General features: G+C 35.7%; 1 protein-coding gene across 1 annotated transcript in view; it reads left to right on the top strand.

Moving 5' to 3' along the window:
• LOC127120557 (uncharacterized) overlaps nt 1-15,225 on the top strand; it is a 61,617-nt gene that overhangs the window by 25,659 nt on the left and 20,733 nt on the right. The window contains exons 32-45 of the mRNA XM_051051028.1: nt 421-524; nt 5,895-6,184; nt 6,273-6,357; nt 6,447-6,776; nt 8,187-8,546; nt 8,658-9,147; nt 10,169-10,332; nt 11,583-11,745; nt 11,879-12,148; nt 12,281-12,478; nt 13,321-13,363; nt 14,022-14,152; nt 14,238-14,735; nt 15,161-15,225. The exon at nt 15,161-15,225 is cut by the window's right edge and continues 706 nt beyond it. Coding sequence (XP_050906985.1) covers nt 421-524; nt 5,895-6,184; nt 6,273-6,357; nt 6,447-6,776; nt 8,187-8,546; nt 8,658-9,147; nt 10,169-10,332; nt 11,583-11,745; nt 11,879-12,148; nt 12,281-12,478; nt 13,321-13,363; nt 14,022-14,152; nt 14,238-14,735; nt 15,161-15,225 — 3,191 coding nt within the window. The remainder of the gene's footprint in view (nt 1-420; nt 525-5,894; nt 6,185-6,272; nt 6,358-6,446; nt 6,777-8,186; nt 8,547-8,657; nt 9,148-10,168; nt 10,333-11,582; nt 11,746-11,878; nt 12,149-12,280; nt 12,479-13,320; nt 13,364-14,021; nt 14,153-14,237; nt 14,736-15,160) is intronic.

The raw sequence follows: 15,225 nt of genomic DNA, 5'->3' as shown, positions 1-15,225 counted from the left end.
TGTAAATGAGTATGAGAGAGAAAAAGATAGGCATTTGTATTTAGACGTATTAAGTACCCGAGGAGTCCTCTTGCGTAATCCTACTGTGAAAATATTGATTTTATTCATTTTCCCAAAAGTTGCTTTCCTATTATTACTTCAACATTTTAATTATCTAGCATTTTTTTACTGAAATTAATTACTTATCATTCCTTCTATAACCGCTTAAAACTGACCCACTGACCGTTCAATTCTCCCATGTGCGGGATCATGTCGTTACATTTTGCTTCTTGCATATTTTATCTTTATGCAATAAAATATATAGTCCTTTTGATATGAAATTTTCAACAGACAATTACCACAAGAAGTAACAGTTGTCTATTACAAGTCTTGTTTGTCTTTTTTCTAATTTAATGTCTTAGCCGGAATATCTGTTTGCAGGCTGTTGGCCCAGAGCTTACGTTTTATAACACATCAAAAGATGTAGGGGAATCGTCAAACTTGTCTAATAAACTTTTGCTAGCACAGTTGGATGCATTTTGCAGGTGAGTTTTTCTTTGGTGAATTGCATTTAATGTATCCAACACTTTAACCATTTATGCTTCCAATAATTACTTGTCATCTAACAACAACCAACAAAAACAACCTAGTCTTATTCTATTAAGTGGGATCGGCTGCATGGATCAAGTGTAACTATAATGTTTTATCATATATAATGTCTCTATCCAACTTTTTAATCTCTAGATCTTTACTAGGTTCTCCTTTTACCTCTAGTGATTTGACTACCCTCCACCTAATCTACCTTTTTTACAACAAAGTTTATTGGTTTTCTCTCTAAATGGTTATACCACCTTAATCGAGGTTTTACCATCTTTTCTACGATAGGTGTTACTCCAACTCTTCACTAATGACATTTCTATTCTTATCTTATCTAGTCAAGTTACATATCCAACACAACTTTCTCATCTCCTCTATGATTAGTTTATTCTCGTGTTGGTTTTGTACCGCCCAACACTCAGCCTCACACCTTAATTGAGTTTTTACCATCTTTTCTACTATAGATGTCATTCAAACTCTCTCTCTCTCTAATATCATTTTAATCCTATATTTTCTAGTCTGTCTACACATCCAACGCAACTTTCTTATCTCTATTATTGGAAAAAATAGGTAAAAGCTGTTATATCTTATTCGTCAGCCTTAGGCTGATTTATATAGTGAAGATACAATTATTACAATTGATTTTCTCCTTAATGGAGAATAAAGAAAAATAAAGGTAGTATTAAAGGCAATAATAAAACCGGAAATAATATATTTTCCAACACCCCCCTCAAGTTGGTGCATATATATCTATCATGCCAAACTTTTGGTCAGGATATCCGCAGTTTGTTGACTTGAAGTCATGAAGGATAGACATATGATTCCCGCATCTAACTTTTCCTTTATGAAGTGTCGATCAATCTCGATATGCTTGGTTCTGTCATGTTGAACTGGATTATGAGCTATGCTAATAACAACTTTACTGTCAGAGTACAATTTCAATGGAAGCTCAATTTTCATCTTAAGTTCTTCTAGGACTCTAAGGATTAATAGTCCTTCACAAATATCTTGAGACGTAGCTCTAAACTCGACCTCTGCACTACTCCTTGCTACAACTCCTTGTTTCTTGCTCCTCCATGTTACAAGATTACCCCAAACGCTGGTACAATATCTAGAGGTTGATCTTCTATCTGTGACTGAACCTGCCAAATCGGCATCCGTGAAGATAGACACATTTCTTTCACTAGTCTTAAAAAATAATCCTTTTCCAGGATTTTCCTTCAAATATCTCAGTATCCTATAGACTGCCTCAAGATGTTCCTCAAAAGGAGAAGGCATAAACTGACTCACTACACTAACTGAGAAAGCAATATCAGGTCGGGTGTGTGACAAATCAATCAATTGCCCAACCAATCTCTGATATCTTCCAGTATCAACAGAAACATTACCTTCTCTCCAAAGTTTAGCAATAGGATCCATAGGGGTATCTTCAGGACGACATCCACTCATTCCTGTTTCTTTCAACAAGTTTAGAATGTATTTCTGCTATGAAACCACAATACCATTTTTTGATCGAGCAACCTTCATACCTAGAAAATATCTCAAGAATCCCAGGTCCTTGATTTCAAAGTCTATTGCCAATTTCTCTTTTACTCTTGCCATTTCCACTTTATCGTCTCTAGTAAGGACAATATCATCAACATAAACAATCAGGACAACAACTTTCCCATCGTGGGAGAATTTTGTGAACAAGGTGTGGTCAGTCTGTCCTTGAATGTACCCTTGTTTTTTTATGGACTGAGTGAATTTTTCAAACCAAGCTCTTGGGGACTGCTTTAATCCATACAAAGACTTATTTAGTTTGCACACATTTGATCCAAATTTGTTTTCAAAGCCAGGAGGAATGTCCATATATACTTCTTCTTCTAGATCGCCATTAAGAAATACAATCTTAACATCTAACTGATGCAAAGGCCAATCCATGTTAGCCGCAAGAGACCAAAGAATTCTGACAGTGTTCGTTTTTGCAACAGGAGCAAATGTCTTTGAGTAATCTATGACATAGGTTTGAGTAAAACCTTTAGCCACCAAGCGAGCCTTGTTACTTTCAATTGACCCATTTGAATTATACTTCACATTAAATACCCATTTGCATCAAACTGTCTTCTTGCCATCTGGTAGTGACGTAACACTCCAAGTTTTGTTCTTTTCAAGTGTTTTCATCTCCTCAAGTACAACTTTCCTCCACTTTGAAATTTCTAGAGCAACCTGTACACTTTTTGGAATTTCTACACTAGACAATTTTGAAGTGAAGGCAGACATAGATAAGACAAACTTGAATATGATATAAAATTGGACATGGGATGTTTAGTGCAAGATCTGACAGATTTTCTAATGGCAACAGGATCATCTATATCAGGATACAAAATACGACTCTCAGAAACAGATATAGACTTACCTTTTCTTTTATTAGGAAGTTGATCATTCCCTGGTTCAGATTCCTGACAGTGTTGAGATGTGGGCTGATCCTTTCCTTTATGGTGCTTTTTCACAAAAATCTTCCCTATCCAAGTCCTGTTTTCTAATTTAAATTTGTTTTGTTGAAGTGACTCATTATTTTGTGGCATTTCAATTAGATCATCATTATCATCTTTTTCAGGATTCTCATAGTTTTCTACAAGAGAAAATGTAGGCTCGGATTTACAAGGTTCCTTACTCATAACAGGAGTGGGATGAGATAAAGAATCATGGTCATTTTCTATTGGTGCAGGTGTAAAAATCTCAGAATTTTGTGATACTGGCAAAGTTAAGTTATTTAAAAAACTCATGTTCTCAATTTGAAACGAGTCTTCGTTTATCTTCCCTCTTTGAAGATGAGCGTCATAAAAAAAAGGTTTATTTTCAAAGAATGTAACATCCATAGTGACAAACATTTTCTTATTTTTTGGATCAAAACATTTATATCTTTTTTGGGTTGGGGAGTATCCAAGAAAGACACATTTTATAGCACGTGACTCAAGTTTTCCAACATTTTTATGTTCATGAACAAAGGCTGTGCAACCAAAGATTTTTAAAGTCAAATAAGTTAAAACGCAAGTACTAGGAAAACATTCTTTGAAGACATTAATAGGAATTTGAAAATTGAGAATTTTGGAGGGCATTCTATTAATTAAATACGCAGCTGTGCAACCAATGATTCTTTGCAAACTCACATGCTTCACATTTAAACGAAGAAAAGTTCTTATTGTGAAATATCTTAGGAAATAACTGTTTTAAGTAACGAAAATTAGGATGACCTAATCTTAAATGGCATACCATAATGTTGTCATCTTTATTATTCAAAATAAAAAAAGACTCAAAGCAGGAACTTATTATTTTTGAAGGTAGTTGTGATGCAAATCCAATGTCAAGGTAGTAGAGTCCTCCACTCTCCTTAGCATTGTCAATCATCTTTCCCGAGTTCAAATCCTGAAAGATACAGTGAGATCAGAAAAAATTAGTTTGATAATTTATATCTTGGGCGAATTTATTGACAAACTTTAAATTACAAGATAAATTTGGAACATGAAGGATATTTTTAAGAGTTAACATTGGAGACAACACAACTGACCATTTACCTGCCAATGCTGAAAAAGAGCCACCTGCGGTTTTTATTTTTTGATTACCTGCGCATTGACTATATCAAGAGAACAAAGTAGATTCACCTGTCATGTGATCAGAGACACCTGAATCTACTATCCAAGTATGACTGGGACTGACACTAAGAAATGCAGAATTACCTTTTGTTGCTATAGAGCAAGAAGGGGTTGGAGACTCGAGGAGTTTGTACGGTCTGTCTAGTTGCTTTGTAGTAAGTGGAAACTGAACCGAAGGAGGTTGCTGCCCTTGATCAGAATTACTAGCATGAAATGCACAACCATTTTTCTTCTTCTAGTTAGGAGGTTTGTCTTTGAGCTTCCAACAAGTTTCACGTGTATGCCATTCGTGCTTGCAGTGATCCACCAAGGAATTTTGTTTGACCTTCTTCCCTCGTTAAGGTTCCTAGTAGCCAGAGCTGAGTCTTCAGATTCAGAGTTTCATGGTGTCTTGCCCATCATAATTCCTTGCTGTGCCTCTTCCCTTCTTATTTCTGCAAAAGTTTCACGAAGAGTTGGCAATGGTACTTTTCTAAAACTCTATCTCTTACCTCATCAAGGTCTTTATTGAGCCCAGCGAGAAACATGAATACACGATCATTTTCTTGCCTCTTGAGAAACAAAACAATGTCTTCTGTACACCTCCAATTGTCATCATAACAAAGATTTAACTCTTGCCATAGTGTCAACAACTCATTGTAATAAGCAGTTGCACTCCTGTCACCTTGTTTTTGATGCCATAACTTTGATTTTAAACCAAAAATTTGAGAGGAGTTTTGAATATCAAAGTATGTTTCCTTAACAACTTTCCACATATCTTTTGCGGAAGGTAAAAACATGCAAGGCTTACCTATTCCAGTTTTCATAGGGCTTACAAGCCACGCAATAATCAAGGAGTTTTTCGACTTCCATTGTTTGTAACGAGAGTCTCCTGTTGCCGGTTCAGCTACTGCTCCTGTTAAGAAACCAAGTTTTCCTTTGCTATCCAATACCAATCAAACGGTTTGAGCCCATTCATTATAGTTATTCCCATTCATTTTAGGGATATTGACCTTGAGGGAGTATGAGGAACCCTCTTGATCATTACCGCCTATGTTGGAATAACTGTCACCAAAAACAATGTCGTTCCTGTTTCCATTGTTGCCGTCATTACTGCCATTGTTTATGACCACCGGCGGTTTTTCTCGTACGCCGTTTCCGCGGCTGACGCCCGACTCAGGTTGCGATTGTTCGCCATGGTTGGATCCAGTGTCGGCCTGTGATTGGGAAGACCATTTGTTGTTGTTATTTGTCATAGGAGGCTAAACGGCTATATGAATCGAGTCAGGTAAGAAAGCGGGTCGAACAAAAATAGGTTGAGGAAAGCTTTATGGTAACCCCTAACCCAACAAAAATAGGGTGAGGAAAGCTTTATGCTAACCCCTAACCCAACAAAAATAGGTTGAGGAAAGCTTTACGGTAAACCTCTTTCGCACAATACTTTTTTATTTTTACATCAATAATATTTGGTAGAGCTTAGCAATTTGGATGCAGGTGCAGGGGTGCCAACTTTATTGGGATGTCTCTCCCTTCATCTTTTGCCTTACTTTCACTTTCTACTTAAAAAAAAGTAATTATATTTATATCATAAAACAATTATCGGGATCCTAATAAAAAATATTCATATCCTTTTTTCAGTAATTTTCTTTAAGGAACTTAATAATGCTGGATTGACTGACATTTGATGTGATATTCCATCACCAGGCTTGTTTTGAAGGGTAACAATACTGAGATGAGTGCAGATGTACTTGGTCTGGCTATGGAGAGTAATGGAATCAGGATTCTGGAGCCATTTGATACATCTTTGAAGTACTCAAATGCTTCTGGGAAGACCAATATACATTTATCTGTTTCTGATATATTCATGAATTTCACGTTCAGTATCTTGAGACTGTTTCTAGCAGTGGAAGATAATATTCTATCATTTTTGAGGATGACATCGAAGAAAATGACTATTGTTTGTTCTCACTTTGACAAAGTTGGAGTCATAGAAAGTATGTTGATATTCTCTATTTTGTTTATATTTGGGTAAATATATTGGCATTTGTTTTTGACACGAGTCCTATATTTTGCATCATGCAGATCCTCATAATGGTCAAACTTTTGCCGTTTGGAGACCTCACGCTCCTCCTGGTTTTGCTGTACTTGGTGACTACCTGACACCACTGTCAGTAAAATTTCTTAATTAATTTTTTTATTTTATTTAGATGTGTGCTTTAATTACCAACACATTAATATGACGTATTTGATCTACAGAGACAAACCACCTACAAAAGGAGTCCTTGCAGTAAATACCAATTCTATTACAGTTAAGAGACCCATTAATTTCAGATTGGTTTGGCCACCTTTAGTTTCTTTGGCCAATACAGGTGAGGAAATGGACCATTCTGATTTATCATGGGAAACTGAGGCAGATGGTAGCTGTTCTATTTGGTTCCCTGAAGCTCCCAAAGGTTATGTGGCACTAGGCTGTTTAGTTACTCAAGGAAGGACGCCGCCTCCTCTATCTTCTGCTCTTTGCATTCCTTCTTCTTCTGTATCTCCATGTTCATTAAGGGATTGTATCATAATTGGCATGGCTAATACGTAAGTGGAAATTTTATGTTGTCTCCTGTTTAACATGTATGTCCTGTTTACAATTTATAAATTTCGTAATGGCTTCTATGTTGTCTTCGTCCGCAAAGTATAAATTTGGAGTTCAGATTCTCTCCATTTCTCTACAAGTGGAGTAGACAAGATCTCTACTCATAAATTTCATAATAACTTGTACGTGATCATTTTGCTCGATGTTTAAATTACATGTTGTTAGAATCAAATCTAAATATTTATAATTTTGCTAATTAGAATTTGAGTTTATTATTAGGATTAGAATTCGCAAGTAATATGAATAAGTATTTTTTGTACTTATTCTATATGCTATTATAAATTGAAATTGAGGTGAGTGTAGTTTGATTGAAACACTTAGAATCACAAATTCAACTTGGTATCTCTTAAAATGTGTGATTAGGCATAACTCAACCCTACAAAAGAGGTTTGTAAGATAGAGATAGTCCCCATTATAAACATATGTTAAGGCCACGTATTATTCGATGTGGGACTCTTAATGCACCGTCTCACAGGCATCACTATTGTGTTGTTGTGTGGATATAAATGGTTGGTGGCCCAATAGCATAAACCTGATAGTAGGTGACCCAACGAATCTTAAAATGGGTTCAAATACCATCTAAGAATGTGTGATTAGGTCTAACTCAACCCACAAAACCGACTTGTAAGGTGAGGATTGCCCCTACTTATATGTTCATGCCATATATTGTCCGATGTTCGATGTGGGGTTCTTAACCTAGCAAGTTCTGACCATGTAGCTAGTGAGGTTTACTGTAGCAGCTGCAGAAAAGATTTTCTGTCAAGCTTCCATAATTTTCCACGCTTTTCATCTCTTTTCGACGACCCTTTTCTTGCTTTCGGTGACCCTTATTCGGCCTTTATCATCTTTCACCGCCGACACCATTGTGACTGGTCATACTTTTGTTGCCAGTCCTGCCACCTGATCTACACTGTCACCGGAGCAGCCACGTGCTGATAGTTCTCCGCGTGTCTTCCATCTTGCGCGTTCAGAATTTCGTCCGGTATCATTCACTTAATTGATTGGTATTTCCGTCCAGCTTCCCTTTGTAGGTTCAATATGCTTCGTCCAATTATTCTCTTTTCCATTGGTGTTTTTCTCTCTGCACCCAATTGTGATTGAACCAGTTGCGGCTTCTTCCGTGAGACATATTCCCCAAAACCCCCATAGCTAGAGGTGAGTGTAGTCTGATTAAGGCACACGAAATCAGAAATTCAACACATGCCAAGATTTGAATCAGATACGAAGGAATCTAGTAGTTATGGGTTTTAAGTTGGGTAGCTTACATACAAAATTTATTTTAACTCTTTTAACTCTTGATTAGATACAATATCATGTTTTGCCTATCGAAAAAAATTGTGTCTTTATTGCAGATCCTCATCCAGTGTGGCATTTTGGCGAGTGGATAATTCTTTTGGCACTTTCTTGCCAGTTGATCCCACTACACATAGTTTGACGAGTAAAGCTTATGAATTGCGTTGCATTAAGTATGGTTCTCTGAAGGCATCATCAGAGGCATTAAATAGTTTGGATTCTCACGCTCATCCTGGGGGACAACAAACCTTGCAATATGACCAGTCTGCTGTTGCAAATTCTAACAGGCGTTCGGAGCCTGTTGCAAGCTTTCAATTAATATGGTGGAATCAGGGATCAAATTCAAGAAAGAGGTTATCCATATGGCGTCCAGTTGTCCCAATGGGAATGATATATTTTGGAGATATAGCTGTTAAAGGGTGTGTTTTATACCTATGTGCTCTGATTCTTTTTATTGTAAAAGTTTGGCTTGAAGTTTTTGTCTCTTTTTTATAATTAACAGAAAACTGATCCATTCGTCTGTTGTTTAGGTATGAGCCTCCTAATACCTGCCTTGTTCTTCATGATTCCAGAGATGAAAATATTTTTAAAACTCCCCTAGATTTTCAACTTGTTGGACAAATTAAAAAGCAGAGGGGAATGGAAAGTATATCATTCTGGCTTCCCCAAGCTCCTCCTGGTTTTGTTTCCTTGGGTTGTGTTGCTTGTAAAGGGAAACCTAAGCAAAATGAGTTTAGCACATTAAGATGCATACGCAGTGATTTGGTTGCCGGAGATAAATTTCTGGAAGAAAGTGTGTGGGATACGTCAGATGCAAAGCATGTAAAAGAGCCATTTAGCATATGGACTGTTGGCAATGAGTTGGGGACTTTTATTGTCCGTGGTGGTTTCAAAAGACCCCCAAGAAGATTTGCTTTGAAGCTAGCAGATTTTAGCATGCCAAGCGGTTCAGATGCGACAATCATTGATGCTGGAATTGGAACCTTCTCAATTGCTCTTTTTGATGACTACAGTGGTTTGGTGAGAATGAAACACTCAATTTGTAGCTTTTCATATAATAATAGCTGAATGCCCTGTCACCTAGGCACTTAAGCTTTAAAAATGCCACTTTGTTTCATAAGCTTTGCGCTAAGTATAATGAAAAATGGTGCATGTCTAGGGCATAGACTTTCATGGTTAACATAATGTTTTTAGTTACCCAGTGTTTTTATTGTGCTCTTTTGGCATTCAAGTATGGAATTGCTGTCATTTTTTGTTTTTTATTTTGCTATGATTACTGTCATTCTCAAATAGTGTTGATTACTGTCATTCTCAAATAGTGTTAAATGTAAAACATTTCATAGGCAACTATGTAAGCTTTTGGAAGAGCTTGTTCTTAACATTATTAAAGGCTATTTGACATTATGACTAAGTGGTCTAGAAACTGATCCTTATGTCTCCATTCTCCTACATAAAAAATTTGGCTTTCAGTATTGTGATAGCAGGATTTCTTGCATTTCAAGTCATAAGAGCTCTTGCATGAGTGTGTTTGTTAAATCTAAAATTGTTCAACTTTTGCAATGTAGATTAAATTTTGCGAAGCTTGGTTTTGACATATATCGAGTTTAGGCTCTTTAATTTTTCAATTTAATATTAATTGAGGATGCAGGCTTGCATTGAACTTTCTAAACTGCTAGATGATTCACATGTACAGTATTATTCCCCTTTGTTTTATTTTAGACCTTAAATTTGAAGCTGTATGTGAGTGATATGTGTTGGAACGATGCCTGTTTTCCTCATTCTAATAAATATATTTCACTGAAAGGAAAATCAAAATATTGGTCTCCAAGAGGGGTCTTCTTTCTATGCTAGTTCTGCTCATTCTATCCTTTTGTATTCTTCTCAGTTTTAGGCCGTGGGATACATGAAATCCTTGGCTATACCCTATCTATTGATCTGTGATCCTTGACTATTCATTGATTTTGACTATTCTCTTAATGAAGCCTATTGGTATGTTCATTTGTACTTTTGTACTGAATATATTTTTTATGTTAATTTACAGATGGTTCCTTTGTTCAATATATCTTTTAGTGGAATAACATTTAGTTTGCATGGTCGAACTGGATATCAGAATTGCACTGTCGGTTTCTCCTTGGCTGCAAGATCATACAATGATAAGTATGAAGCCTGGGAGCCTCTGGTTGAGCCTGTAGATGGCTTCTTAAGGTAATTGTTATTATTAACAAATAATAGAATTCTCCTGATACATGTTGCCTTTAATAAAATCTTCTAGTGTACGATTTGGAATTTTTGTTGTTGCAAACAGCAGTCTGCTTTGGTTGATGAAATTGGAATTGAGTTAGAAAAAGGTGTTTGGAGTAGTGACGTTGGACCTTTAAGATTGAAGGATTTACACTATTGTGATGATTAAGCAGTAAGATGTGGATTAGAAAAGGGTTTTGGGCCAGTCTATCCTTTTGTGCCATTAAGATGTTGGAATATTGAAGCAGCAAGTACTGGCAGTTATGTAAAATTGTTGATTGGGGTAGTGAAGTTGGACCTTTAAGTTTGAAAGATTTGCACTATTGTGGTGATTGGGAAAGCTCAATGGTGGAAACAATTTTTACTTCCATAGCAAATAAAAGAAAACTTATGAGGGTACAGGTCTTAGGTAATTATGAGTAAGTGGTAGATCAAAATTAAAATAAGATCCTGCAATGGGGGTAGCACTTGACTCGCTTTTAAGTTTCTATGAATTTGTCCGATCAAGTTTGTTGGAATTCCCGGCTTAATTGTGGTCCGCCCCTAGTCGCCTTAATTGCGGCACTTTGACTTGCCTTAATTGCAACCTCCAACACCTTCATTGGATCGGGTTTAAAGGGGTGTATTTAGTACCACATTGCTTAGAGCTATGGCATGTGTTATGTTTATTAGTGGGGGCAATCCTCACCCTACAAGCCGGTTTTGTAAGGATGAGTTAGGTCCAACCCAAATTCTGAGAAAGTTAAAATCCATGGTCAATCATCAGATATTGAGAGTTAAGGAAAACATTAAAAAAAGAGGATGGGATCTCTTCTGTACAGTAGATAACAGCATAAAACCTGCTACTGGTAGTCATTGCTTGAAAAGAAATATTAGTGTAATCAGTAAAAAGTTTAGTCGATATTTATGATCGATAGTATATAAATAACAGTAGGGAAAGAGAAGTATCTTGTTCTCAAGTGTGTGAGTTAAGTGCAAACCTTTGAAGTTCTGCAATAACTTTATCTACAATTGCCAAAGTTCTTCCTTCTTTATTCTAATAACGGATTCCAATAAGGATTCTACCACTCTTCCAAATTATTCCCCTCCCAATTAGAAATCTACAAGAATATTATTATTTTTGTAACTTCAGAGCAATTTTTAATTTTTAAATGTTTTGCTTGCTTGTTTAAAAATTATACTTCTCATTTGTAGTTTCTAATTACTACTCTTAGGTACCAATATGATCTCAACGCCCCAGGTGCCGCTTCTCAATTACGTCTGACATCAACTCGAGATCTGAATTTAAATGTTTCAGTTTCTAATGTTAATATGATCATTCAAGCTTATGCAAGCTGGAACAACCTTAGCCATGTTCATGAAGGTTATCAAAATCGAGTAAATCTTCTTTACCCTCTCTCATTTAAGCTGCATTGAATTCTGTCATTATAGTTTGTTTAATACTTTTTTTACCTCATGTTAACATGATTACCTGCTTCCCTTTTTTATGGTGGTTGGTGATATCTAATAGGATGCATTTTCTCCAACATATGGTGGTAACTCTACAATTGATGCTATCCACAAGAGAAATTATTATATAATCCCACAAAACAAACTTGGTCAGGATATATTTATACGTGCTACAGAAGCCAGTGGACTGCAAAATATAATTATGATGCCATCTGGGGATATGAAGGCCGTGAAAGTACCTGTATCCAAAGATATGCTAGAATCTCATTTGAGGGGTGAACTTTGTAGAAAAATAAGAACAATGGTGACGATCATCATAGCAGAAGCACAGGTATCGTTTTGTTCTTCTGTGGCTTACAATTTATATATGATTTTGGCAGTCTCAGTGTTCAAATTTACTAACCCTATCAATGCTGCAATACTCTTAGCAATTGCCTACGAATTTTTCATTTTTCTAATGCAGTTTCCTCGAGTTGGAGGCTCAGATTCTCAGCAATACGCGGTGGCTGTCCGGCTTTCTCCTAATTCAAGTCTCCCTAATGATGCATTGGTTCATCAACAGAGTGCACGCACATGTGGAAGAAGGGCAAATCAATTGTTTCCTTCCGATCTTGAGTTAGTCCAGTGGAATGAAATATTTTTCTTCAAAGTTGATTCACTGGTACTTGATGATTTTTCTAGCCCTGAATTTCTAATAAACATTTGGCTCTGTTGGCACGAATAAGTTTTTAGATATTAGAATTAGAGTTGCACTAATAAAGTCGTAACTTGTATGTTTTAATTGAGGAAAGACAAATAAATAAATACTTCCAATTATGATTATGGTTTATAAGATTCAAAGAATTCTTAGAGAGAGGGAGGGAGAGAGAGAGAGGGAGAGAGAGAGAGAAGAAACCCGGCTATTGGTTCTACTATTGTGAATCTATATTGTGCTACAATTAAGTGAAGAGAAGCTTTTATATCTTCTCTCTTATCCTGCACTAACAATGGACCGCTGTCAGTTACAAAGGACAGCTCTCACTAACTGACTCTTCTATATAGCTGTCTATTACAATAGACTGCTGTCACTAACTAACTCGTCTATACTCTCATATGGTTTGATGCTATCGATATAAAAGACTAACCACTCCTTGTGTGTCGTTGCAAGTTATATTGTTTGTTGCATGAAGAAGGATGAAGGGGAATCTCTAGATCGTAAAACCTAGAGCTAATAGTGCCATGTAGAAGTAATGGGGAAAATATTTCAATGTTTATTACTGCAGTCTCGACTTTTATATTGTAGAAAGTATAATAAACTTGTTCCATTACTCAGGACTTGTAATGGACTATAATAAGTACAAATCAAATGGCTACTTAAAATAAAAACAGGGAGAGTAATGTCAGTATCACCTGATTCTCTTACATACATTTTATTGTTTCAGTTCTTACCTCCATTTTCGTTTTCCAATCAATGGTTTTTATCTGTAAAACTAACTTCAATGTTGGCCTGTACTTATATTGCAGGATTACTATAATTTGGAATTAATTGTGACAGATATGAGTGAAGGTACTTCTAAGAAATTTGTTGTAAATAATACTCCCTCTCTGTACCTATTTATAAGAAGAAAAAAAGAACACATTTTTCTTGTTACAAATTATAAGCAAAAGAACATAAATTTAATTTCATTTAAGTATTTTATTCTCAAAATGCATCTTTTTCAAGATAAAATTAAATGCAAATTGCATTTAATTTGCTTTCTCTCATTTTTTACATAAACAACAACCAATCGAAATTGTTTGTGCATCTTCCTATAAAACATATTTCAAAAAAGACATAAAAGTTTATATTTTCTTAATAAGTGTGAAAATGTTGACCTTTGCTTATAAATTATTAGGGGTGAGTAGACTGTTACTAGTAATAGTTATAGTTATTTTTATATAGCATTATAATAGTATGTGGCCCGTTGAGCAATTTTCTCTATTTAAACAAATTAGCTATTGTATTATGAAAAAACATTATTGAAATAAATTAGAACCTTTTTGCTACAAAACTCAATCCAGCTACGTAATATTGAATGCTTACAAATAAAGCTGAAAAAAAATTAATATCATTTAGAATTTAGATGTCCGCCATAAAGTTACTAATTACTCTTGTATGTTTCTTTGGTACAGTGAAGAAGGTAAGTTGTGCAATCTTTACTAATTTTTTTTTCTCATTTTTGTAGGAGTTCCAATTGGGTTTTTTTCAGCTTCCTTGAGCGAGATAGCAAAAACTATTGAGGATTCCTCATATTCCCAAAAATTTTCCTATAAGCTGAACTGGATAGATTTGTCTGCTGACGATTCTTTGTCCATGGTGAATGTAGTCTATGATTTACCATTTTTTGTTCATATTGTTTTTTCTCAGTACTAATGTTAATTATTTCATGCTGAGTTTTCAGGATGCTTATCAGAAGAAGACTCGCAAATTACGTTGTGCCATACTAATGCATAGTTCTGAAGCCCAGAATAGCAACCAACAGTCTAACTATGATGTTCATAAATCTGGGTTTATTCAAATTAGTCCTAGCAAGGAAGGTCCTTGGACTACTGTAAGGCTAAATTATGCTACCCCTGCTGCTTGCTGGAGGTTGGGTAATGCTGTTGTTGCCAGTGAAGCTAGTGTAAAGGAAGGCAATAGATATGTCAATATTCGATCTCTGGTCTCTGTTCGTAACAGCACAGACTTTGTTCTCGATTTGCGTCTTACTTCGAAAGTTCCATCTGAAAAAATGAATTTGCTGCAAAACTCAAGTGATTCTGAATCCAGTGTAACAGAGAGCTATAAAATTCAGACAGATGAGTTTTATGAGATACAAAAGTTAACTGCACATGATGGTTGGGTTCGGTGGTCGGGTTCTCCTGAGCAGCATATGTCAGACAAGGGAAAATCTCATCAGGTAAGTGATAAAAGCCTTCCATTAGGAATTATAATAAAAGCTCAAATACAATCAAATTCCTATAATTCAGTGATATTCCCACTACCTCATGTAATGCTGGATTGGATTCTTGGATATGGACAGATTCTGGAAAGGCCTTTATTTTTCTTGATTAAACCAGATTCTTTCCAAATCTTACATCAACTCCAATATAGGAGTTAGAAACAAACTGGAAAATTTGACACTAGATGCCATGATAGTGTTAGGGATTTGTAAGAAAATGAAAAAAAGTAAAGGAAATCAATACAATTTGTGGGATGACGCCACCTTGAGTTTGTCTCGCATCTTAGACTTGATCAACCTTTTTTTAAGGACTTGTTATCCTCTTTGTTTCTAATTTGTTATTTATTATTCTGATCTAATAAATAAGTTATTCTATAATCCAGGATTTTCCTGAAATTGATCTACCGCCAGGTTGGGAATGGGTTGATGATTGGCATTTGGATAAAAA

Source organism: Lathyrus oleraceus, chromosome 2 (assembly GCF_024323335.1).
Source record: "Lathyrus oleraceus cultivar Zhongwan6 chromosome 2, CAAS_Psat_ZW6_1.0, whole genome shotgun sequence".
NCBI classification, from domain to species: Eukaryota; Viridiplantae; Streptophyta; class Magnoliopsida; order Fabales; family Fabaceae; genus Lathyrus; species Lathyrus oleraceus.
Note: the sequence above shows the minus strand (reverse complement) of the source record. Positions and strands in the feature narration are given on the sequence as shown.